This window comes from Branchiostoma floridae, chromosome 2 (genome assembly GCF_000003815.2).
Source record: "Branchiostoma floridae strain S238N-H82 chromosome 2, Bfl_VNyyK, whole genome shotgun sequence".
NCBI lineage: Eukaryota > Metazoa > Chordata > Leptocardii > Amphioxiformes > Branchiostomatidae > Branchiostoma > Branchiostoma floridae.
The window spans coordinates 20,241,607-20,269,359 of NC_049980.1; the positions used below are offsets into that span (position 1 = coordinate 20,241,607).

General features: G+C 43.1%; 1 protein-coding gene across 2 annotated transcripts; it reads right to left on the reverse strand.

Annotated features, from left to right (window-relative positions):
- Nucleotides 1-2,749: 2,749 nt before the first annotated feature.
- LOC118409463 (insulin gene enhancer protein ISL-1-like) lies at nt 2,750-20,974 on the reverse strand. Of its 2 annotated transcripts, XM_035810500.1 has the most exons (8): nt 20,801-20,888; nt 18,804-18,993; nt 16,329-16,588; nt 13,306-13,592; nt 6,841-6,888; nt 5,895-6,092; nt 5,246-5,326; nt 2,750-4,291 (listed from the first exon to the last, which is right to left on the reverse strand). In XM_035810500.1, exons 1-8 carry the CDS (start codon nt 20,853-20,855, stop codon nt 4,118-4,120), a joined length of 1,293 nt encoding a protein of 430 aa, XP_035666393.1. In that variant the 5' UTR covers nt 20,856-20,888; the 3' UTR covers nt 2,750-4,117. The 2 variants fall into 2 exon arrangements, with proteins under 2 accessions (XP_035666393.1, XP_035666394.1); XM_035810501.1 differs by lacking the exon at nt 5,246-5,326 and having other exon boundaries at nt 20,801-20,974.
- Nucleotides 20,975-27,753: the final 6,779 nt, after the last annotated feature.

The following is a 27,753-nucleotide window of genomic DNA, read 5'->3' on the forward strand; positions in this document are numbered from 1 at the left end:
ACTGAAGATGATATTTGTGACAGTCGTACATACGTCGTACCAAAGTCAGTTCTCTTCTTGTGACAGAAAAAAATGCCATAGATCCTTGCTAACTGCCGACGGCCGTTTCAGTCAAAGCCTTGCTGAAAACCACACTACAAAAAGATTCGTTAACCTCTTTGGTCCGACGAATGTGGCCACTTCTAATGCATGAAGCAGTCCTAGCAATGACTCTCAATTTATTAGCCTCTGAAGTGGTGTGTTTATTTATGTGACTGGTTGTGTGTGTGTTTGCTTTGAACAAAGAAGGCTCGCCTTTTAACTGTTGACATTTTGTCTTCCATCTGCTTACGCGTTTATGTTGTTACTGTGTAGAATAACCCTACTCTGCCGTTACTCCCGTTTTTATCACGCCATAATAACGTGCTAACATAACATAACGTCCTCACGCGAACAGAGGTTTTACTGCGTACTGCATACAAAAAAAAAACAGAGGACGCAGATTTTTATCGGTATCTTTGCAATATATGGACAGGCTAGAGCCAAGTTTGAAGATATTTTCACCCAGCTGAAATGTTGAGGAGTTACTAATGCAAGTTCAGTTGTTCGTGATGATTGTACGTGTAGACGGTGTTATATGGTTGTTTGTGGTCTTATGGGTACCATGGTGCACAGGTAGAACCCTATCTCTGAACCCTAGCTGCCAGGAACGGTTCAGAGACGTTTAGAAGCCAGGGTTGTGGTTTTGTTTATTCGTGTCCGCCACTGCCCACAGAAGGTAACGGATGGGTGTTCTATCTCATGCACGTCGCGCGGGATGTGTAGATGTCGTCTGCAGAGGTAAAACTTGTTTCAGGGTTGAGCGGGATTCACGCGAAACCGCCATCCATCATGGGGGTGCCGAGCGGGGCGGCGCCAAACTTGCCTCCTCGCCATGAATTATTGACGAAGCTCGGCGGCAACACGACACGTTAGCGCGGTGAGGACCTACTGAGCATTACCTGGGTAAACCAGGTCACTCTCTGCACACCTGACCACCTCTCTATACCCGGGTGGAACGGTCATGACGACAAACCCACGGGAATCTAGGATTTCAGGGGGAAAGCCTTCTTTGTTACGTTGTTTCAGACAGCGGTATGAAGCCAAACACCATTGTTAGCTACTATGCCCCCAATTTTTCCGCATTCGCTTGACAAAAAGAACAACGAATTATACTATCGTGAATACAGGAAATACATCGATTGATTTACTGCTGAACAAATGTTGATGGGTTAGTTTTTCGGGTCAATTATTTTTCATCTCATAACATTTCTGGGGACCGTGTCACATCAAACTATAGCGAGGTCATGTGCGGATAGGAAAAACAACATGTATATTTTCATCCCTGAATAGCATCTTAAACTTTACTATGAGTATTTACCGAAAACAAAAGAAATCGATCGAAAAATTGCCCTTCCTGTTCAAATTCTGCCGTCGTTTCTTTGTCTTCATGTATGTTGTTGTTTGTTGTGTTTTTGTTTCGTTAAATACGTTGTTAAAATTACACCACACACAAAATTTGTACATGGTCGCGGTTTAAGAGCTACTTGTTTGTAAACAATACGTATGGAACATCATGTGATTTTCTTTGTTTTGCTCTGTGCAGACAGAACATTATCATCGCTCTATACCGTATATCACATGTCAAAGACATTTGTAATCCCATCTGACTATAAACTAAGTATAGACTTGACAATTCAAGTGCTATTTTCTGTAACATACAACAAAAATTCAATCTTGAAATTTTCATGCGCCGCAATGTACGACTGTATCTGAATACCAGATGAGAATTGAATGCTATTTTTCTCGTGTGTGTCTAGAGAATATTAGCACTTATTTTCTAGCTTTGTTCTTGTCACTAGACCCGACTTTTCCTCTGTACTCCTTTCCTGCACGTCTGTTCCCTAAGACACCCCGATCTCTGCCAACCCTCCCCTGGCTAGGCTACTACGTAAACATGGTAGTCCGCCGATTGTTCCTCCATTATCCACGTCATTGGCGTATTACCTTCCCTGCCGCCCCGGGCTGTAAGAGATGCCCGCAAATAGAGCCTGGCGACCGCCGGTCTTTACTGCCAGCAATCGGCGCTCTTTTGGCGTGCTGAACTGTGGCCCGGGGGCGAGCCAGCCGCCTTTCCATTGGCCGAGCCTGCTGTCTGTACAGATGTCCGACATCCTCCTGCAAATCTCTCCTCCTCGCCGGGCGTGATCAAGATGCGGCTGGATGATAAAGGTGTATCTTCTCCACGAGCTAATCCTCGTGAAAATAAATTTGTATAATCTTTCACTTCCGCGCCACATTCGTCACACCGGCGCTATAAAAGACGGGGATAATATTTCTGAAACCCGCATCAATTTGGGACGACACTTTTCCCACCGTGAATAATGACGCTGCGGTGTACTGTAGGGCAAATAAAATTCTTCCGCATAAAATCTTTAAGCCTCGCGGGCCGACTGCAGACTAAGAAAGCTTTCTTGTTGTTTTTGCAAGTCAGGGGAGTTACAAATGACTGAATCTTTCACAAATAACCGCCTATTTTGTACAGTAAGGAGCCGACTTCTAGGATATAACTTTTAGGTTCGTTCTAGAGATGTGACCTATGAACCTATTTAGCTTATAATGCAATACTCGTCAGACTATACAAGCCATTGAATATCTTGAAACGCCAATTGCCATATCAAGAATATAGGTTCGTTCAACTTGAATATATAAAACAGGCAACAAGACAAGGTTTTTGGAAGGGAATTCGCTTTTTATTTCAATGCGATCACTCCCCTGCTAAAAAGCCGTTGACAACGTCAACGTTAGCCATACATCTTTATATATATGTACATATACAAAGTCAATAAATAATGTCACTGAGATATGACCGGACAAGGTTCTCTACACAAGAAACTCCGTTGAGAGACCGGGTGGAAAACGCAGGAGACAGATAAAGAAGCTGTGCAATGATCGTTATGTCCACCATCTAACATTTTCACTGCTTCATCTCTCAGAGACTTCTCTTGTCATTTGTTCTGCTGTCACAACTCCTTAATCGCCCCCTAGTACCCCTTTTCAAGACGTGACAATGCAAACACAGACGATCAACAAGGACACAATAAAATATACAAGCAACATAAGCTTGCTGGACGGACTGTTGTTTGAGGAAAACAACGATATAACGGAAGGTTTCATCATCAGATTGAACGACTGAAACTCAATATCCCCGATATTGTTTGACCAAATTTGCCAATGATGAACAAACAACGTACTAAATAGTTGTTATTATAACTGAATGGACAATAATGGACAACTTTCCGTTTTTTGGTAAGCTGAAACTGTGTAATCGAGAACATTTATCGAGAATCTTTGTAAAAATAGAGCCCGTGTAAAACTAGAACTGTTTCCGGACACTACATACAGTGCTATGTTTGATATAGCGGCTGAATTGGCAATGGTTTGTCGTAATTTCTATTTCAACATATCGTGGTCGAGCTAGCGGGAACGGTGGTTGCTGGAAGGAAACAGTTGGAAGGTAGAACCATAAAAAAACTTGGCGGCAAGAAGTTAAAGCCCTGACAATAGGGCACTCCGAACGTTGGGAATCTTGGGATCTATACAGCCGTTTTTTCCTTCTTTCTGACTTCCCTCCAACACACTCATTCCTCAAGCTCACTGTCATGAAGAAGAAGAAGAAGTCAAGAACAGATCATCAAACTGAATATTTACACGTAAGAAACGATATGCCTCTCTCCGTAACTGTGTGTGGTTATTTTATCATCAACGGTGGAGGAAGAGGTCACAATGATATCAGCTGGTCGTCTTTAACAATGCCTCCTGAGACTAAAACTCACATTATGGTGGTGCTTCAAAAGATATCTTTGTTACTGGAAGAATGCTTGACAGATGAAGGCCTGGGTTGGGACACCGCGGAACCTGTCACTGTGCCGGGCAACGAAGACTATAGACCATCGTGTTTCCACGCAAAGATCGGACAGACGGTAGAAAAACGGGAGTATGGCTGTATCGAACAAGTCATTTTCTTTACTAAAATCATTTTTGGCTCAGCTTTATGCCCATCCCCATCACGTATACGAAGATCCTGGCCGGCAGGTGGTTAGGTACAGGTCACCGGGTTAGGAGGACTGGCTCCGACGGGCATCTCTGGTCCTCCCGGCGGCGGCACACCGGGACCGTTACCGTTAGCTTCACCAGGTCCACCCGGTGCAGCCATTCCAGGCCCAGGCTGTGAGGTCGGGACATTTCCACTGTTGTGGTCGAACGAACTTACCTGCAGGTTAACACAGGAAGAGGAGAGAATGCGACATTTTGAATTATTCAATCATCTCGTAGCCATGTTTACTTATCTTTAACTACCTGTCCCATTTGTACACATACACACGTACGTACGTGTGGGGTGGGGTGGGAGCATGAAGATATGGTGTGTTTGCTCTTTAATTGAGCCCTGCCCACCCTGGTGAACTACATGACCTGTGCAAGCACACCTATCTCTGCGTTATCTTCCCTTACCAGACATGTGATGGCCTACTAACAGTCACGGGCTATACAAACCAAACAAACACCAACTACAGACACAAATCTAGTCGCTATGATGTTACAGTTTTGGCGCATCTACATACAATGCATCTACACAGTGATTATCATCTGATTGTCTATTGCTACACACTTGGCTTATATTGTATCACGTAATAAAAACACTATGGCGTGGACCATGTTGTATGAGAAAAGTGGACAATCTAGTTCGCGTGACAGCACAATGTGAGATTCCTTTCCAATCAGCGATGCCATCGTCTGAGTTTCATCTCTCGTGCAATGAGATTACAGCGATGTAATTTCCAAAGGTCAGGATCATTACTGAACTTCACGACTTCCCTAGACGTTGTATAGGTGGTGAAAGGTAGTCTGTACAAGCATGGACCAAGTCTTTTTTTTCTTTTTCTTTCGTCTATCGCGGAAAATTTGGTCATAAAAATATATTTGAACTAGGGTTGAATTTTGTCAATAGTTTTACTCCCATGTTGGATATGCATGTTTGTAAAACACGACCTTTTGTCAATCTATTCCCGAATGTGGAATGTTCATGCGTATATTGATCTTAACAGGTCTTTCCAACTGTGCCCAACGTGAGAGAAGGTCGAACCTGGCAACTTTGGATTTGTACTGAGGGTATCGCACCGAAGTAAGACTGTGAAAGCAACTTTGGATTTGTTAAAGGGTATCGTACCGGAGTATGACTGTGTGGATGGAGGGTCAGTACCATCATGCCTCCCCCACACGGTAGCTGAGCGTGGACATCCCCGGATTTCTACACATGAGTACAAGGGCACAATAAGAGCTCAGCACATACCTAACATTATCAAGTCCGCATTTTAACATGATACCCCGACACACGGAGGATAATTTGAATAAATAGCATTGTCAATAGAGATGTTGGGCTGGTGGTTGAAATTTGACGTGGACAACGTATAATATACTATTGGGCTGATTCACACGGAGTTGGGACATTCATTTTTTTCCAGATCAAACAACCAGTATGTCAGTTAACGTTGAAGGTAAATCGTACTTTCGTCTTTAACATAATGCACTCGAAGTTAGTACATGCTAAGTGTCGCTTATGTATAAATCAAGGCATCAAAGTACGCGCATTTCGTGAGAACCGTGCATTTACCTGTGCTAGTCGATATTGCTCACATCACGAAGCCAACCTGAATTATGTAAAATCGCGAACTGACAGCTTGTAAATAAAGAAAGACTGAGAAAAAAACACTAGTGTGCCCACAACTCGATACCGAAACTCCGCCCATTACTATTCACCAACCTCTTATACAGGGGTCAAAAATTAAGAAGGTGGAAGATAATAGGAAGTGGCTTACCAACTGTTGAAAGGCGGGCTGTTCTATATCACTTTGCAAGGCGAAGTCGCTCAGGGCTTTCCATGGCGGTGGTTGTTGGTAACTCTGTACTTCTACGGGGTTGGCCTGCATCTGGCTCTCGTGTCTGACGGGCTCCTGCGCCACCATGGGCACCCCGTTCAGCCGTCCGATCCCAGACATCCCGTTCGGGCTGGCAGTCTGCCGAAACAAGGTAACTCGATGGTGAGAAGCTAGCGTGCGGCAGTGGAAAACAACAACACAGTGGTAACGACACGCCATGTTGGAGGGTATGGGAAAAAAAAGCGACTTTCATTAAGAAAAATTTATTGATCGAAAAATAGATAATTCAAAGAAATTTGAGAAGCAGTAATCATCAGATGATTAGGGGCGGATGATGATTTGAAAACGAAATTTGAGACTGGTCTATTCTGCATTACCTAATCACAAAGTCCTCCAAACATGTATGTCGAAAGTAACGTTACTCCACATGATGTGCCCATATACACATCCAAACACCGTGTACACAATCACACTCAAAGTCAACAAATATTTTCTTTCACAGCGGTTATGAGACATGAACATTCACCCTGACATTTAGAAAATGGCGTAACATAGACAGACAGGAGAGGGATTTTACACAACATATTTTGGGATGGAAGGAAACATTTTTGCGGGAAATGTACACTACTCGTGATAGTGTATCACAATCAACAACAAATGTTTAACATTTGTTGTTATTGTTGTTTATGTTTTAATGTTGACGGAGTGAGGATGGGTTGAAACCGGATGCATATGTGTACAGATGCTCTGCAGTATCTGCTGTTGTTGACATGAATTTTCCTCATAATGGTGAAATGATATGAGCATGAAGACATATGCTTTGTTGATGAGTACATGATTTAAACGTGCGGTTCTACACACTAGTACAACGTGTTCTTGTATTTACCATGTCATCAGGTAGCGTGTCCCACACGATAGAGTCTGAAGAAAGGTCCTGCAAAAACGAAGATCATACAAAATCTTTTTAACAATTTTACATCGGCTTTCCTCGAGCCAAATCAAAATTTAAATATAAAAGAAAAAAATTCCACAACACCGGAGCATTTTTGACAGACACTGCAAAGCGTCTGCAGAATTTGTACAAGTTAATACTGTTATTGTTAAGGTTATTAAGATACAACGGAAGATACAACACACTAAGGTTGGGGAAATTGGGGAAATATAATAGAACTTATTGTATACGATGGTGTCATAGAAATGGATTAGGTGGTACAAAGTTGGCTTTAAGCCACGGAAACAATAAGGAACATCAATCATTTCTGCTGAGCCGTCGCTCTTTCAGCCTTCTACCCAGAACATCTAGTAGTTGCTGACCTTACTTTACTCTGTAACTATGCATATAAATACTGTGCTCAACTGACGCAACAAAATCACGTAGATGAATATTCCACAAAGGAAATATAACTTGACGAGATGCCATGATATATGGTTATGTTTGAAGTTCTCCATGAACAACAGAAAAACATAGAAGGTAAGCTGTCACTCGCTCAGCCCTGAGAACCTTTTTCCATGGTCGTACTTAGAACTATACATCCAGACAAGAACAGCGGAACATCAACCGACGGCAAGTCCGGTCTGACAGAAATCCAAACTCCACGCACGCACAAAATCGTGCAACAAAACTGTACACTCGGTCCTCCACTTTAGGTCAAATGATCCCGTCAAGGTCAAATCGACCAATAAAACGGTCATCAGCGCATCGGTCGTCACCACTGCCTCATCATATCGACCTGCAGCTCACGGTCTTAACGACCACTGATATGTCCTAGTCGCTATGTGCCCTCGTTCTTGCCTTCATTTCCAACTCGCACTTAAACAGAAAGTTTCTAACTCGTTTGTAATAATGACGTCCTTTGTACAGTGTTCCAAGACGAAAACATCGTAATTTCTACAAGTAATCAGTTATCATTTTGTTATCAACTAGCGCCAGAATAATGTGTGTCGATCTCGCGCAAGCTGACAAAATGAGGACGAATCCGACAAACGACAACTTACGTACGTTATTGATGGCCTAAACAGAAAAGAACATTTTAGTTGACTATGCACAGAAATCTTCTTCTATCTTCCTTACGTCATATGTGAAGCTACAAAATATCTTTTTGTCAGGAAATGCGGTATAATAGAAATGACGGAACATAAAGTTATCTTGAAAGTGATTTCAAAGTCGTATTATATAGCTTGGGGAAAACTCAGAGAGAAGAGGTCCACCTGCTAAAACGTATCCTCGTACCTCATATTAGCAAGGATCACAAACCTATCTATCATTATATACACCTTATCTCAACATATATACAGCTAATCCGCGTATGTACATAATTTCTGTAATGAAAAAGAGAGACCTGAAATGACGAAATTCTGTTCATTTGATTGCGCAAAAAGTTGGAAACGTCCGACTTGTCCATTCTACAGACCATTCGAATACCTCTACTGTTTACACCAGTGTTTGTTACATAGTTTTGTGTAGCGGTTTCTAATGGTTTAAAGCGAAAATACCTAATATTAGTGATCTTTCATCCCTGTACAATACGGTACATGATCTTATCACGAAACGAAGTCTCAATTCTCGACATTCTAGTATGAAATATTCATACTCAAAACACATTTCATTCATTCATCTGAAAAGAGAAAATTGAAATGTAGTCATATTTTTTCGGTTATTACCGTCATTAATCATACCCACTGTAAATTATCGCCTCACAATAGTACTGGTAGCGAGTGCCCATTAAAGAGCTGACGAATTTATAACAGATGAATAAATAACACGGTTTTCTGATCATCAGTGTGTGCAAAATTGCTACGTGACGATTGCCACCTCGGTATATTCCGCTATCTTGTATAAAACAGTTCGAAGTTGATATTTCCTTGCGGATAAGTTGTGTAACGTTCTCGAGCAAAATCAGCTTTGTTGTAATACTTTCACACATATAGTTGTATATGGAACAAGTCCAGATTGCTGGGTCCTCCTAAACACCACATTACCCCGGGCCCATTATTCAAGGACAAAACGTTGCAATTGAAAATACCAAAATGATAATGGCGGGATTACAGACGTGTTTAAGGCTTAATAGCAGCTGCACGAGCTAGCCAAGGGCAAAATTCTGAAGTATTACGGTGAAATGCAAACAAAGGTGAGCGCTAACCCAGTGACAGGTGCGACCGAGTGAACCTACAGTTTGTAACGGGCCTGCACGGTACTTAGGCTCCGCAGAACATTTCGAATGATCCCGACAAGACATGGCGACATGATAGCCGTTAGAATCTTTACACCGTGTTTATACTGTTACCAGATACGGTCTGATCACTAACAGTACACAGAATACTATACTGGTGTACAGTTTCTCAACTAGGACTTATGTAGATGAACGTTTTTATGCCAACTTTTTCTTCCTCTTTTTTTTTGAATACGCCGGACACGCTGACTTCTTTTAAAATCCAGTTGAAACATTGTATAGCTTCAAGACAAGTTGCAAAATGTTGTGGAGTGTATGGAGTTTATTATGTTGTTTAATACTTCAGAGTGTGTCGTTAGCGTCAATACGTAGGTAGTTTCTTAATAATTGTTAAACAGTAATTGTACAAATCTTCCGATCTGAGAGAAAAAGAGAACATGTGTCAGCGCAAGTAAAGGCGCGGTCATACTAGTCGAACGATTTTTGCTGCCATTTTCTTTTCAAGGAAAATGTAAAATAATTGCGCACACGACACGTATTATTGCAAAATAATGCCCCTTCTGTCAGAGTACACCTGAATTGTGTTCTCCACATCCACGGCTGTCCCATGAATGCCATCGGTTTGCTGCCGTAAACCTAACTGGTTTATCACCGAATGATGAATGTAAGCAGCCATGTTGTTTCCGAGGCCCCGTGTAGCTCGGCATCTCGTTTAGAAACTCTAGAAGCTGCAGGTGACAAAGGACAACTGATGGGGTGTAAAGTAGGCACCGTTGTACCGCTAACCAGTGTACATAAACCGTACTTAGGGATGACATGATTCCGTAAGGACATCACAGGGAACATTTGTTGTTTTAAACAGAGAAAGCAAAGAAAGTTGTCAGGACCTGAGCAAACCGAGTCTACCAGTCCGGTATGGTTGTCGGCGAGGGCCTGTTTGACAGGTGGATCTGCAGCACACATTCTGTAGCAACAACACCGCGTAGTAACGATGCTATTTTTTCGTGGGTGTAGATTTTTACATCCGATTACGTTTAGGTATTTCCTCCTGAGATAAAAACTTAGACGTTATCTCGTTAACCTATTTCTTGCACTGACTGTTGTTTACATTTCGATCATACAAACTGCCCCTGGAATTCTCCACACTCAAGACATGTATGACAGGAGAACGCGTTCTTGGACGATGATTGGTGATATTACCGGGATGTCACAAAACGATAACAGAAATTAATCAGGAATTTGCGTGGCTTGTTTTGCTCGCATGTAAACCAATGGGATTTCTCCGAGTTTCAGTGCTAGTGTTGATTAGTTTCGAAGTGCACATTATTACAGACATGAACCGACCGTTTTGGCCATACATATGTTTCTTTTTGAAATAAAGTTTTGCATGGCAGAAAACTGCTAGAATGCCTTTAGCAAATTTGTCTTAACAGAGAGCACCAAATATATCCTTCTTAAACGATATATGTAACAGCAAGACTACCGGTTTTCTGTACACAGAAGTCGCAAACGAAGGCTAAAAAAAGCGGCACGTCCCGTTGGGAAAGACGTCCGAAATTGGTCTTCACTGGTAACCAATTTGTCCTACATTTTATTTGGCTTCGTTTTACCCCATAGTAAATCAGTGCACTGCTTTTTTTTTACATCGACATGACAGGTGGACAATGTAGTACAAACAAGGTTACGTGTGCTTATGGCCTCCCAGAACTGTATTATAAAAGATGTCATCGAAAAACAACTTTATTTCTATCGGACTCTATACGGGAAGAACAAAGAAATTCGGTCAGTACATGTAATGTACCAGTTCACCTGTATATTGTCGTAGCGATCCGGACAAAGCCACAACTTGACATAATTCTAATCTACGATGCTGACTGGCTGGCTTCAGCTCGTCTGAACCACCAGAAGGGGGAATCAGACGTGCAGAGAGCACCTCATTATTTCCCATTTTAGCTAAGACTTCGGCATACAGCTAGCCACTTATGTGTTATCCCTGTATTTAAACAGACGCCACTACGGCATATGCTCCCGTCCGCGCGCCCATTTTTCTTCCCGCTAGTGGGACGGGGTGGAGGAATTAAACCGGGGAAAGACAAGAAAGCGGGGGGAATTGGCCTAATTCAATCCATCGTCTGCCCATCTGTTCACTTCAGGCTTTATCAAGTTTCCCGACCTGTGAAACACAAATCCTTTTCCGCGAAACGAATAGGTCCATTTCAAGGCTGGCTGAGCCCGTTGTCCGCCGTTCTTTGGGGGTGGTGACACCGGTGACTGCGGCATTTGATGCCCGTGTGTTCCACAAGACGGGGCGGACATTATGTCCTGAGGGCTACTGCATGCCCCATCTGCGCAACTATTGCCAAAAAGGTACGCACAATGTAAGACCAGGGATGAACCAATTTTAGGGATGAGTAAACCCTATAGTAACACAGGACCGGGGTGACAAATGTTAAGTTAACGTTTTGAAGAGAAAAAAAATTCAGGCCGCGCCGTTCAAAATAACACCGTCATGGATATTTCAAGACGCTCGTTTTCTACATTATCTCTAGTTTCAAAGTGTAGAAAATCGCCCTAGATCATTCTCTATCTTAGCCTTTGCCGATGTTTACTTGATCCAAGTGTTCACTCTACGCTGATGAAAATGTCGTCCGTTTATCGTAAATGTCCCGACTCCGTAGCACAGGACCACCCCTGACACAACCAGGCGCTAACAAGCCGGCAACGTTTCTCTGACATCAGATTGATTCATCGATAAGAACCGTTATAATAAGCTCCACCCAGACCCGAACGACAACCTCGGGTCTAAGTGATTCTTTAGTTTCTCTCTGATGAAATAGTTTATGGCTTTTTCATCAGCCCTGCCGCCCTTTGTGGTATAATTAGAATAAGATGAAGTTACAGGTACTCAGAGTTGACCTTTCTTTTCATAAACACTTGTCTAATGTAAAAATAAGAACATTCTTCGAGAGTCAAATCCGTTATCAAGATTGTTTTCCTTTTCTTAGAAAAAAGAAGACTTCTGGTTTCTTCTGGAATTGTTTGCACGAAAAAGCCGTGTGCACACCTGGATACAGGTAAAGATCATCGGTCAAGGACAAGATCTTTTCTACATTTTAGTGGACTTTGCTGGTCGTTCCCATTCTTAAGATCTATCAATAACACCTGAAATGTTTTTATCGCTTGGTCTTTCCCTACACAAGTATAATATACTACTCCATAGATTTACAATATTTTAGAGCTAGTTACTTTCAGGTAACCCCATGAAGTCATTAACTGGAATTAACAGTAGTGACGTCACAATTTAAAAGGTCCTCTTGAGGTCATGATATAAAATCTGTCAAAAATTATAATCTTATGCAGAGCCTTTGTTTTATGATTTTCGCATTTCCTATTAAGTAAACCATTTATGTAAAACATTTAAATACATAACTTTACGCATATTATCAATGACACGGCCTGGATGAACAAAAGCAATCTCGGCAAGCCGACAATAATCAACCTTCTTTAATTGAACAAACCTTGGCTTCATTCACAACATGCATCTAGAAAGATAGATTCTCACAATAACTTAGGAATCTATCACTTCTACAATGGTGTGTAAATTCTTGCTATTAAAACGACATTCTCAGTAGCTGTACGAGTGTAGACCTGTATGACAAAGAACCTGCCTTTCTGTCTTAACTTAAAGATAGAAGCTTGTCCACTGCCGGAAAGTGATAATATGACTCTGTCCATTCCAAAAATGGATGTGTGCTGGAACATATTGAAGTAGCAGCGCGAGACGACCCCTGTCCGCAGCTACATGTATTACTTATGAAGACTAAGCGCCAACAGACAGGTGACACATTGAGCACCAGACAAAAGAAAGTGACGAATGGATTCGTCGCAAAGTGGCGAGACCGAACATACGACCTTCGCTCCCAGTTGCAAATGAGAGTAGCGCCCCGGACACCGGCACTTCCAACCGTCTCCACCTGCCTGCCCACAGCACCGACACCATCCGGGAGATCCCGAACGGATCCCGACCATTCCTACAAGTCCGTATAGTGCGAGAATCCCATTCTGCAAATCTGCAGCTATGTACCTAAAATGACCAAAAGCTCTACCTGTAATGACAAGGATGTTTGATCGAATCGGAAGCGTACGCCAGCAAATTTAGAGGTAATTGTAACCGCACTCACCTGTTTTGAAGCTTGTTCTTGCATTTGTTTCATGAGGATAGATTTCTTTTTGTCTTTACATCGTTTGTTCTGGAACCACACCCTGATGACACGGGGTGAGAGGCCTGTCATCTCCACTAACTGTTCCTTCATCAACGCGTCAGGCCGCGGATTGGCCGCGTAGCAAGTCCGTAACGTGTGAAGCTGCTTTTCGTTCAAAACTGTTCTGACTCGGGTCGGTTTGTGTCCGTCTTGTTTGTGAACCTGTGGTCTTCGTTGATCCGAGCGACCGTGCGACTCTGGGCGAGCTGGTCAGTTGGAGTAGAGGGGAGAAAGAAAAGGTGGTCAGACAAAACACTAGCACCATCATGAAATAAACTACTTAAAGTTATGTGAATTGTTAGCCGAGATAAGCTACTCTAGTTGAGAGTAAAACATGGACAGCATTTGGTCTTTCGCTTCTTGGTTTCCTGAAGATTGTCATCGCTGTAATCTTGCCGTCATCCTATGTGTATAAAACATTATACATGTAATGTGTATGTTCTTTGGGGGAGGGGGTTAACGGTGCCCTCATAGTTGGTAACACTAAGCGACTACCCCGCCCGCGTGCTACTGGCCTTTCCGCGGCCCTGACCGCCGCACGCCGGCACGCGACAACTACTGTTCAGGTGGTTCAGGGGACAAGCGAGTTTCAAACTCCATTTTGAAGGAGGAACAAAATAATTTTAAGAAATAAACACATTCTGTGTACACTACAGCTATCAGCGGGAGGTTGCACACGCTTTATAATGATGCCAAGTACACTATTCCAGCTTAGTGGCCGTCTGATGCCCTGTAACAATGGGTGTAATCTTGCACACATAGAAGGCTTGTCGTAGAGACAATTTTCTGCATAAAGTCCCCTCTGGATGTTGTTAATAGGATTAGCAATTCTCAAAGCTGATAGGACAACCCCGTTGATGTTTTTATTCTATCCTTTTAGTAAGCAAAGTTGTGTTTATGGGATTATCACAGAAAAGACACTAGGGGAAATCAACAGTATACGCCAATTAAAATGAAAAAAAAATGTGACAACATTTGGAGGAAGAGAAGCATACAAGAAGGTATCAATCTAGCATATTGCCTCTAATTCGGACAAAACTGTTATTTAGATACATGTATATATATATATATATATATATATATATATATATATATATATATATATATATATATATATGTATCAAAACTAATGTTTATATCAACTACACGGAAATAAGGCCATTACCACAAAGTCCAAAGTTCGAGATGATATGCTTTTTGAATACAATTTTCACCCTCTCATTTTTATCATTTTCCTCAAGTTTGTGGTTTCTGGACATCAGTCCTGTACGTGTCCGCTTGGCTGGGTCAAAACTAAACTAACAATTACGCCCCACCCCACTTTCCCCTGTCGGCTCGGCGGCAGGCATGCCATCTGCTCTCCGCACCACCTGTTTGGCCTGGGTTCCGCCCGATGGTAAAGTCAACATATTAGTGCCTTATTACTCTACAAGGTACATACACACAACTCAGGATGTTTGCGTCGATATTCTGGAGGAAAGCTTGGTTTGTAGAGGCGGGTTTTAGAAACAGCTTACCTTGTATGGTTACACGACACCCGACCCGTAAAATAAATGCGCTAGAATAACCTGTCTTGGGGAGTACGTACTGGCTAACCTTACCAAACTATACACGTATAGTAGTACATACGACGCTAGAGAAAACTGATTGAGACTTAAAACTTCAATGAGACTTTAAAAAATGGTTGCTGGTATGTTCGTTGTAGCCTTGAGTTATCAAAGTGATTTTTTGTCAACATTTGTGGTTGACGCCGGAGCTGCCAGATGAAAAACCAACAGAGGTGACAAGGCCACGCCACGAGGATGGCTCCCATACAGTACGACTCAATCTACCGTGAATCCCAGAACACATACTTGCCACAATTACCGCTAATCAGCTTGTCAGCGAAACGGGTACAACGCGAACATTTTTCATCATCGCAACAAGCCACCCCCCATTTTCACTACAACTAATTTTCTGGCATAGCCGCGGGCTCTGCTCGAGTAATTTGGATGGTGTTCCATAGTCTGAAAATGCGCGGCGCAAGCTGTCGCCCACCGGGGTACCTATGGCCTGCAGCTATACATCTGTAGTCCGGCTGTAGAACTGACGGGACCCACCTGTCCACGACGACTTCTTTATCTTCTTTTAGTCGCAACTATGGTAACAGCAATCTGAAAATTTCTGCACTCACAAAATTACAGATGGTGGCGCGTTTTGGAACGGGCTAATATACAAAAGACTGCTTGTCTTGTATGCGATCATACTTGTGTGTGTCATTTGATAATTACAAGGACCACGTATTTTTTTCCACTGCTTGTTAAAATGTTTTGCGTGAAGTCTTAAGTTTTACACTCCACGGCACAGGACAGGCTTGCCGGACACCGGGATGTAAGGCCCCGATCGCCGTCCAAACTACCGCCGGTGGAGGACTAGGCACCGCGCTGATTACGTGTACGCCGCCACTACAACCGACCAGTCCCGAAATTACCCCTCTCCAATCAAAGTAAAAAGTGGCACTCCTAGCCAAAGAGTGGTCTCAATCCCCTGTCGAGTGCGGCATCTACATAGAGAGATTACTGAGGACCATGCCAGATTTTTTAAACAACAGCCTGAAGAGAAGAAAAAAATCTCAGTCCAAATTTTAAGTGTTTGTAATTTCTTACCACGTGCATTTCAAACGTGCGCCGCTACATAAATGGAACCTGACTAGTTAGCTCACTTCTAGCTGCGCGCTTGTGAACTGGTGGTCACCTCAGTAAACGCCGTACATACTCAAGTTTACATTAACGTTTTTAAAACGTAGATGGGAAGATAGCGCATTCTATGGGGTCAGGTTAAGGCTAATGTGCATGTATGTAAAGATCGCCTGATCCCATTAACTACAGTACACCTTACAGCTGATAGTTCAGCTACCTGAGCTATGTTACTGAGAATAACGGTGCAGTGATAGCTGTACTTACTTGCCATTTCGAGGTCGGTACTTCCCAGGCTGGCTCTGCCGTTAGAATCCACATTGTTTGACGCCCTCTCCAAGACCTCGTGGTCGGCCTTACAGAACAGACCGTCCTCCCTGAGCGCGAATTCGTCCCCGGGAATAAGCTGCCGGCTGCACGCCACGCAACGAAAACAGTCTATGTGGTATATCTTGTTCCTCGCGCGCATAACGAAGTCGTTCTTGGTGAAACCTAGGCTGCATTTGGCGCACTTAGTTCCGAATAACCTGTAATAGAAAGGAAAGGGCTTCATATTATATATATTCTGACCAAAAATATAAAGTCTGTATGTGATTATATTTCAACATGTTCGGTATACGTGAACGATACGCCTTCTGTATAGGCCCTGTCCCATGACAGAAGTGCTACTCAGGTGTCTCCTGGCACCACAATAACCTACAGTCGTGTACTGGGAGAATCAAAAATCGTCAAAAAACATGTTTTCATTTCTCGAGCTAGCAGTCGAACATGGTGACTTTAATCGATTGTACGGGAGTGTATCCATATACAAGGACTGAATGGCACAGCATGTGTAACGACGCATTGAGGCTAATTCAGACTGTGCATGTACGGGCCAGGTGGAATAACACAGAGGTCATCACAACCTGAGAGGCCGGGACAATGGCTGACCATAGAATCACTGCGACCAGGTTACACCGAACATTGAGTTGAGACTGGAAAAACTCCTAGCGTCTAGTCTTCAGATAGACGTGTTCCTTACCTAATCTGTTGTTGATTTTTCTTAACGATGCCGGCATTTGGAGAGGGGATTAGCTCTGAGTGTCTACGGGACAGGTACAGGATTCATCCGAAGACAGTCCCAACACAGTACGGTGCGAAACAGCAGCACTACTTGCTATCTATGCTACATGACGTTGTTGTAATACACTTTTGAGGCACAAATAATTTCTGTGAGCTGTTTTAAGAAACAGTTTCGATGGTGGTTTAAGAGTGAGTTGAATAACCTCGTAAGACGAGAATAGCGTTGCCGAGTAACTAAAGCCAATCCACGACCACCAAAAGTCGACCGAGATTTGTTGTGCGAACGTTTCTCGTAAACAAATCCGGCACATGTTTCTACCTCAGTCCATATCGTCGAAAAAATGTGCTCACAAAATTAAGGGGATAAATGGGAATACAGTATGCAGAGTTTTCATAACACCGGTAGCATCCGTAATTTGACAAATGAGAAAACAATGATCCTTTGCTGATGTCTAAATGCGGTGTTTTTGTCATGACGTACGCTTAGCTAGCGCGAACATTATAAGCAACACGCACATACATGCTTTGGCTTCTCTCTTATTTTCCAACTCAGCTTTACATATTGCATTTCCAGACAAAAGTATTGGTACAACAACGCCGTATTCTTAATGCTGGTCGCAATAGGAATCGAACTACATTGTGTGTCTTTGTTTTTTGTTTAGCACACATTGGAGCTGTCAACAAGTGAGCGATGGGGTCGTTTTTCTCAGTATCCTTTCCATCAACCAGCCAAGGTTTTAAAGAAGATTCGGTTTGAGTCCAACAATCCTGTCTCTCGAGACTGGGTTATTAGGCTATCTAGGTGGTAAATGTGGTTGTACATAAAAACCTCCCAAATCTTATTTTACAAAAGACGATGAATAATGAAAACAATCGTACCGTCTTGCTTTCGATATACAGATGGCCAACGGTAGGTTCCATCATCAACTTTTATGTTATGCTAATCAGTCCCTATAAAAATGCTGTGTGAATCTGTCCTTGTCTCCAACCGGTGTTCACTTAGATTGCGAGGGGAGTCATCAGACCAAGAACTAAGAGCTACATTGAGAACGTAAACTGGGAAAACTTTAATTTAAGTCACAACCGGCTTAGAGAATAAAGACATGCTGTCATGAAGAGTTAGTTTATCTGTAGTCAACCTATTGTAGTGGGCCTCTTATTTCCTGTATGTGTACAATAAACTCTACAGGGACAAAAGCTATCGGTTGATCTGGGAGCCTATCAATGTAGTTCGTGTATGTATGTACAGCTAGGGTGGAGGAGGTGGAGGGCCGGTATAACCGTTGAGAAACGGTGTAGCAGTAAACACGGATACGGTCAGTGTGTTACGATATCACTGGAACCCAAAACCTCAGTAAACCCCGCCTCCGCATGTAACAACGTGATTAGTGAAAACCCACATGTGTGTTTTTCTTCATTTACGTGCTGTGCGTTTGAGGGACGCCATGTCACGGAAGAATGCAATAAATCATATATAGAAATGAGATCACTCAACAATATTCACTTCGTGTACAAAAACATTAAGTACAGTACAGCATCTACAATTTTGAATGAAAATAGTCAACTTTGATTTCAAACGATGAGTTTGTGTTTTCGAACGACTACTTTCGTACCAAAATCAAATAACTGAAGCATGTACATGCACTCGTGTATGTGAAACAATAATTTTGGAGGCCTCACCTTACGTAGCACCTTTTACAATATGTTTTCCCTTCCCTCACAAAGCAAGTGCAGGTTTCGTCTAGGTATTGGTTGCAGTCGGAGCACTTGAGGCAGGCGGCGTGCCACTCCAGGTCGGGCGCCACCCGTAGGATGTACTGGTCGTGGATGTGCGACCCGCATCCCACACACATGGCATTACGGCGATTTTCTGGTGTAAAGGTGTGTGTGGAGACAGTATTATGATATGTCAACAACAAAAATGAAACCTAGTTGGAACTAGATAAAACCTTAACACATCGACACAGGTAAGACAAGGTATAAACATATATATATATTTCATGTGTTCAATTCATACACTAGTAGCACATTTTTGGAAAGCTGCAGCGCAGGTCAAAATCACATACGCAAGTTAAGATGTAGACTGTCAAAATGAACTTATTTTGTGTCTCTTGATCACGTTCTTCGTTGACTGGTAAATTTGACATAACAACCGTCGTCAACACACTTTTAGGCTCTGCGTGAAGTCCTCAGGGTCCGTACAGCGCACTCTGGTACTTTATTACAGGGTGTGGACCGGACATCTGTAATGTCCATCCAACTAATTCATCAACCGAAAATTTCGTATCCCTGTCATAATTGTGTTGCATTCAGATCTCTGCTAAGTACTTCCTCGGTCGTCAGCATCTACCAAGACTTAACAACTTTCCCAGCAATACACAATGCTTTGTCGTCTTTTTTTAATCAAACGCTGACGTAGTGCCGCGTCCACTTGGGGGTTCCCACAGACAATAACCTCAACATAAATCCACTTTCAATGATAAAAGAGTAAGTAATAGCCGGCGTGCTTCCTAATTGAAGTACAAGGATTCTCACGATTGTCTTGAAAGATAAGCATGCCCAGAGCCATTTTGATTGCTACATGTGAGAGGGTAACCAAGTGGACTTTGTGTCATTACACGTTTTGTGGGAGGGGTGTATTAAGCCGCAAGATATGTGATTTAAACGCGGATGATCTCTGGATATAAGAAATGTGCTAGGCTTCTTTGGCGGGACCCACACTTCAGCAAGAACACCATTCCCATAGCACACACATACACACACACGCGTACAGAGACAGGGCGGAGCGAACTAGCCAACCACTGACTGGAACAAATGGTATAATGACATACAATTTGTCTAACCAAACGTCACGAAACTCTCCTTTTGATGGTTAGTCTTCACGTCCTCCATGTTTAAGACGTTGTAAGTTCGCCTTGTGGTGTGGGTACTGGGAAAGTTTCGTTGCTACCACACGGACAAAGCCGTTTCACATTTGTCAGACTACTAGTACAGTGTGGTTGGCCACTACTGGCCAGGATGATACACATATCATGTAAATTTGGTGTGTGTCGGCTGGCCCCATTGTTCGAGGGAGGTGCCATATGCCAGCACTGATCTAGGCCAGCGACAATTTTATCGAAGCAGGTGAATTATTATAGCGATTTGTGTTCAGCCAACACAGGGCCGTACAAATGTCAGTGTGCCGCCGTGTGTGTACTACCTGTATGGACCGCTCGTACAGACCGTAAAAACGTGTTAGACAAACAACTACAGACGGACTATTTTTACTGTGTAGTCTTGAAACTTCTGTGTCACAAGATACTAAATTTGTCGTAAACATCTACCTGCTGAAACTACATGACAACAGAATGATGCGGCCCTGCATTGGTGCCTTGAACCAAACAGGTCCGGTACCGACACTACTAGTACCGGTGCCCAACACCACACTACGGGCCTGGCTACCTAGGCTGTCTGGAATGTACAAGCATGGATTGGTAGAAATTTGACTTAAACAGGACTTCTGTTTTTAGGTGTGATTTTAAGGTATAGTAAGGCATCGAGTTGACCATAACAAGCCAGTAGTTTTACGACGCCTCCTACAGAGAATACAAGTAACCAATCCACGCTGACTGGGCCAGGCGCTATAGGATATACACATGTGGGTACGGTACGGACTCGGCGCGAGTGGTTCTTACTTTTAGGAGGGTCGCCGGGCATCGCTGCTGACTCGATGGGTGGTGAGTGGTTCATGAGGCCGTTGGTCCTGGTGATCTCTACTTGCACCGCCAGCTCGCCCCGTCACTGCCGCCAATACGTGTAGTCAGAATGGGTGGTCTGTACTGATAACTCGTGTGCCCAGCTGACACAAAATACTTAAAAAATTCCCAACTCTCTGGGGCGGGTAGTGCGATTGGGTACGCAGCAATTTTCTGAACACGTGATGACGGTGACTTGAGAGACGACTGCTGATTGGTCGTCGCCCTTCGCTCGTCGCGGGTTTTCCGTGACCCCACCAGCAATGTTTATGTGTAATCAAGAAAGGTTCTCTTTTTAACCTTCTCGGTGTAATAACTAATCGCCAATACCTGCAATCGCATAATATAAAGGGGATTAAGTTGTTTCTTTGAAAGCAATCACTACTATAAAAGTATAGCACTACGATTTATAGCATGATGAAATATCGGAAGTTTTGTCAGAGGTATCCTAACAGTTTGTGCGGATGTGTATGCGACTGGCGCGTTGTCCACATCTAGTCAAAGATACAATTTTCTTCTTGTTTTAATCCTTCTCTACACATTGACAGGTAACGGATCATGACGAACTGGAGAGCCTTAGCGTGAAAGACTTATATTTGAGATGATTATGAAGGAGGGAAAAAACAAAGGACCCAAACTGGTAGAGATGTTGCGGGGTCTACAGGTGTACTCGTCACTACGTGTACTACACTGACTGGTCGCCAAATATATGCGAGAGTGCCCGCAGCTGAACTAACTCATGCCGAACTCTTAGCCTTTGCTGAAGACTAGTCTTCAGTAAACTCCGGCCGAGGAGCGTGGGGAGGGAGTGTTGAAAACTCAGACCCTCTCCCCGCGTGTACAAACCTTAGGTAATTAGTATGCCCAGGCCGTCGTCACCAGATTAGCCATGTTTACAGTAGGTAACGGACTGTGGTCAACTCTATGTATCCTTGTAATGAGCTTTACGCCCGCCAACTGTGAGCATCCTATTGTCAAACGTGGGGATGTGACAATTTGTTAGCGGTTCTCCGCCTCTCATTGTCTCTGGGCGTGGGACGCACCACTGTCCCGCAGGGAGGGAGGAGGGACCGGGCGGGTCTGGTATAATCCGCGGGACACCTTACAGTCGGTATAAAGCACAGCAGTATCACCATACCCCTCCACCACTACCGCAGGGTAACTGAATCGCCCCCATCAGGTTGCCAAGAACGATATTCTGAAACTTGAATGAGAGATAACTAACTTTGGCAAGAGAGGGTCACACACATAATATGGTTGATCGCTTCGGGGGTGCGAGGTTGTACTTGAACAGCAATGTCATTGTAGTACTTGATTTTTGGTATGCTGATAGTAATACGAAATCGTCACAGGACAATTCAGTCAAAATACAAACAGGTGAAAAATCATAAGCATAAGAAGAGCCACGGTAGTATGTCAATCAGAGACATGTGTTCATCGTGTAATGTGGCAAATGTCGACTGACTGAGGGTAAGTTGATCACGATGTTCCCTTTACCAATATGCCCTTTCTCCTGGTTTCTTATCCCGCTCGGGCTCAAGACATGCCCAATGCCCTCTAGCACTGTACATGCCTTTAATGCATTATTTCTCATATAGACTTCCTTCAATCTCAAAAAACTGTATCCTACTAGGTTATGATACAAAGATAACAACCTGTGCCTGAACTCTGGTGCCCAGATCTTTCCGTTACACCCCAGATGGCGTCAACATAGAGAGTTCAGTGCGGGGTTGGGCGGTTTGGTGCACTACGAACCCTGGCCCACCTGCAAGTGGGTAATTTTTGGAACATCGAGATAAGATTAGGCGAGTCAACGAACGGTACTATTGGCGGCACACGACCACAGAATGGCCCTTACACAATCATGCTCACAACAAGTACATTGGTACAATGTAACTCAAGAGCAGATTGTTTTACTGTTTGGTTTTTGTATCAATCATGTCTGACTACTGAAAGGGAGCGGTGCGTTCACCAGCTCATAATCACAAGTAGGAGAAAGCGTGGAGAATCATCAACCAACAAAGAGATGGGTGATATATAAGGTTCATTTTTACGCGTGGTTCAAGGCACATTTCACTTGTTGTTTTAAGCTTGGCGCCAGAAGTGACCGGCTCGGCAGTGTGGTCTTTTCCGGACGCGATTGGAAATAACCCCGTAGGTGAGTTGCACCTGTCCGAACGTCTGTCTGGCAGGTTATTTGGATGGTAGCAAAGTTCACCCCACCACTACCCCCACAATCATCAGAACCTTTTTGGGTGAGATTGAAGCCTGTCTGGGACGCGGCGTGGATCATGTGCCGTCTTTTTGTGGCGCTGTCAAGTGGGTTCAGAGGTGCTGTGTACAAAAGTAGCAGAGGAGGAGGGGCGGCTGGAAAACTGAATGCGCTCGGCGTCAGTTCTGTATAGAGTGTACATCTGAGCCCATGACAGTCTCCACCCTGTGAGCTTGACACCAGCGGAGTCTATTGAGGTTTCTGACCATACACTGACCCTACATGGTCGCCTGTTCTTCCCGGCGCAACTTTAGCCGGCAGGGTCGGGACCGGGGCACGCCAGGGCGTGTTTACGGGTGCCATGTTTATTATTCCCGCGGACTACAGGGTCAGACCTCGGCACGGATCGTCGCCAGCCCGACAGGTGAGACGGAGCGCTGGCAGGTGTGAGATGGTGCCTCGTACGGAGACAGACCTGTCAGTGAATGGGTCTGAAGGAAGAGAATTGTTACCTGTCCTTATTCCACTTTGTTTTTGCGCGGTTTGAGCTGAGGAAGCCAAACAATTAGAGGTGGAGATACACGGTATAATGACTAGGTGCACGCCCGGCGAGGCTGAATGGGACGCAACCCGATAAGGGCCGGACCCAGACTTGCTGCCGCCACTGAGCAATCCTAAGCGGGATCCTGTTGCGATTACCTGATCAATGGGCACACAAGCGAGAGCCGGGCTATTGTGGCGTTAGACAGCGTGTTTACCTTGGCACACATTCAGCCCACAACCCATGACAATTGTTGTTTTATTTTGTGGACCCACGTTTCGGCTCCTTCCTGGCTGGGGGACCCTGTTCATGAGAAACCGTCACACCGTTTCTTTTTTCTTGTTCCAAAGCCGGGGAGTTTGCTCTGTGGTGACCCGACGCAGCCTGGCAAGAAATGCCACACACATAAAACTGTACGGGCCTGAGGCTTCCACTAATTATTTTATCTACGAATCTTCACAATAGAGAAAGCCACGCCTCCCCGCACGAGCAGTCCCTCACGCTGGTGTGGTAATCTGGTATTTGCCTACTGAAATTAGTGCGAACATGCCGTGTGTGTGGCGGGGTAGTGCTGGAAGATTTTTCTCTCAAATTGCAAGGCACGTCCATAGCTATGGCTGCGCGACATCAGTTTGGCATGCAAAGCAAAACTCACCACTAAAACCTTGCCATTTCGTAGAAAAGTTTTCTTTAACATTCCATCTGCTTCGAGCTTAGATTTTAGATATTGATGTACAGTGTTGTCCAGAACTGTTGACAGTGCCACACAACGAGATTACCAACAAAAACACAGCAAAGGACAACCTGCCAGTAGAACCCCATACGCCTCCAAACTTGCTGGGAGAACAGCCCTGCTTTGACAGTCTCATGATAAAGAATAAGATTAAGTTTTTTTCCAGAATACACACGGAATGCAACATGGCTATACCATATACAGCGTACGCGTATACATGTATGTATATACTAAATGTGACAACGCTCATTATATTTCCTATTGGCCATGATCACAAGGAGTAGGATTTGCACGATTTTGGTAGTTATACAGAAGAAACACAACCACAAAACTATACAAATAAAATGCGACCAGTCGTCACAAGTAGGCCACATTTACAAAAGTCGAAAAAAACAAAGCCAAGTTATTATTTCATTATAAATATTTTCTGAAATACTTTTCAGCCTGTAACATAATGTAGTGTAATATTTCTGTCCTGAACAAAATCAACAGTGAGTGTTCGGTCAGGCGTACCAACCATGGTATCTCTTACTAGATGAAGAAAATGACAAATTTTAAGTTTACTTCTTTCAAAAGAAATCGTCATATCAAATCCTCAAACTAGACAGAACTTCATTGGTGTCGTCAACAATCGCGCCATCGTTAATGGGACAACTTCACAGCCTTCGGATCGTGGTGCCGACACCTAGCGGAAATGACTAGTATTGTCACCCCCAAAGATTATTCTTTTCTATTGAACAATGAAGCCAAGGCATAGAGATCAGTATTATGTAGCGTGAAGGGATAATAGATTTTATGCCACTATTTTAACATGAATCTGCATCACTTTTAAACTAATGAAGGATGACATAAATCTATTAGATGCGGAGCATTAAAACTATAGTTCTGTTGTTTATCTTCCCCTTAGCCAAGATTCCTTTGAAACGAGAAAATCTTGCCCTTTTGTCTATTCGCCTTTCTCTTGAATACATCTGCTACAGTGCTTGACAAAAGGCGCAAATGTCATAATTGCGCGAAGATGAATACAGAACACAAATTCAAATCAACCCAGCGCCCTTCATGTTTAACCATCCAACATGGTGGACTATATTTACGTCATAATCACGCGATGACAAACGCCCTGTCAGTCTGTATGTTTGCTAAGGATGATGCGTTTATGATATATGTGACACTCAACCTCTTATACATGTACCACACTTATACGTCACTTCTTACACGTCACTTTATAACGTAAGCCTACGATGATTAATCATTCATTTAATCATCAGGATATTCCATTTACTTAAATGTGTACCTGGACTTGATTCATGGATACTTCATCGTTAGAAATAACACGAAATTGTGTGTATTTGCACGTGAAATTGCCACTATAATACGTTAGTGTGCGAAATGTACTTACCGAGTATATATGCTGTCATTTGCATCCCTTGGTACGTAGGTTATAGACTTACATATTCACCTTTTCTGATTCGTCACGTGTTCAGGAGTTTTCAGTCTTACCTCCTGAATGCAATCTGTCGAGGCGTAAAACTTTAAGACCCAACAACTTTCCCCGTGAACAAAACGAGACAGCCCTAAGAAAAAATTCGTTCAGTCTTTTCGTTTTGCGATACGATGTTTCATGCTATACACATTCAGTACATTTTTAGTAAACAACTTGAAATATACTCCAACAGAGGTTGGGTTGCGAGGTAGTAGCGGCCGTGATTTTTACGGCTCGTGAAAATGCGTTGAAATACAGTGGTTGAATCTTTTATGTTATGCACCTTAGCACCTTAGCACAATACAGACGACCTCAATGCCTTTCATTGATGTAGCATTGGAGTAGATTTCTTAAAATGTTGGTATCTCTTAACTTGTCCTGGAGATATCAGTATCAAGACAAAGTATATTCTGAGCCGCTCGCTATTGATTCTAGATTGCTATCAATTTTTAGAAAAGAATAAACTTGCTGCCTTTCTGGAGAGCTTAGAACAAGATAACACATTTTGTCGATTATCACACATTATTTTCCATGTGAGTTACCCAGGTCGTGAGACTCACACGGCAAATGTTGACCTAGCCGAACGTTGTTCACACACAGCCCCGACACATGTACAAATACGCAGCACTGTTATCTTGCGTCCCGTCTGTGCAGTTCACAGATACTTGTGCCAACTCGAACTGCCTCTTTTTTACGGATGTCGGAGACCGCTGTTATCGATCACACCAAGACAATTATTTTCTTATCACTTCACACTGTTGTTCTAAGAATTGATTGAACACTTGATGCATGTTTGTTCGACGGCGTTACGTTGGGACAACCTTTGGCGGTCGGATAACCTTTCGTAGTCACCATATACTTGACCTGGTCGCAGGCAAATTTACTCGTCTGTAGTGTTCTTGCCGAAAAGAGCTACTTGAAGAAAAGAAAAACATCAAGAAGAATTGTTGTACAGTGAAACGGACGCTGCTAGTGCGTGGAGTGATTTTAGCAACAGCAATCAGGGAACTTCAAAGTCTGAAGTTCTAGCAAATAATATCCAATTGCAACTTACTTACCGAAAGAAGGTTCCTCGTAATGTTACACGTTGAAGTTGTTTTCTTCAGTACATTTCTTTCTCATAACTAGAAAGGCCGACATTTGCTTGAGAGCAAATACAGCATATTTCAGCCATCTCCCTCATGCAACAATAGGCCTTGAGGTCGTTGACCCCTTTGGCCATTGGAAAATGACCCCAAAAATTCCCAAATATATCATTTTAAAGTGTTCCATGCCAAAAATTATACATGGGTCATTCGAATGAAAATCTAGAGCACCCCTTTACCAAATTTCGGGTCATTTGGTTGTAAAACGAGGGAACAGGAGCCAAAAATGTCCAATTATTGTCAAAAAATGGCCATAAAATCACAAAATTAAGCGTTATGTTGTACTGTATGGGAACACTGTTCTTGAATTCGTGTGCACATAATTGAAAGGCACTTTTATACCGAATTTCAAGTCATTCGGTTGTTAAACGAGGGTACAGGAGGCAAAAATGTCCTTTTTTTGTCAAAAAAATGGCTAAAAATCGCAAAATTAGGCATTTTGTTGTACCGTATGCCAAAACTGTTATTAAATCTGCGTGGGCATATGATCAGGGCACCTCTGTACCAAATTTCACGTCATTCGGCTGTAATACCAGGGTACAGGAGCCCAAAATATACATAAAAATTGACAAAAACCTCAATAAAATCATTTTAAAGGCAGATATGAAAAAAATGAAAAAATCACCTAAGGGTATTGGCTTACTCTATCTTTGTGCCAAATTTCAAGTCAATCGATTTAGGAACGGCGGAGTTGATTCGATTTGAAGATTTGACAGGAGAAAGAAAGAAAGAAAGAAACATTACGAATACAATATATTTCACCATACCTATGGTATGGC

Bases quoted from the DNA above. Each gene is read 5' to 3' on its own strand.
- LOC118409463 (XM_035810500.1), bottom strand. From the start codon at position 20,855: ATGAACCACTCACCACCCATCGAGTCAGCAGCGATGCCCGGCGACCCT. The intron at 13,593-16,328 runs GTAAGTACAGCT...CCAACTGACCAG, and splicing joins TACCGACCTCGAAATGGCAA to CTCGCCCAGAGTCGCACGGT. The intron at 6,093-6,840 runs GTAAATACAAGA...TTGTTTCGGCAG, and splicing joins ACACGCTACCTGATGACATG to ACTGCCAGCCCGAACGGGAT.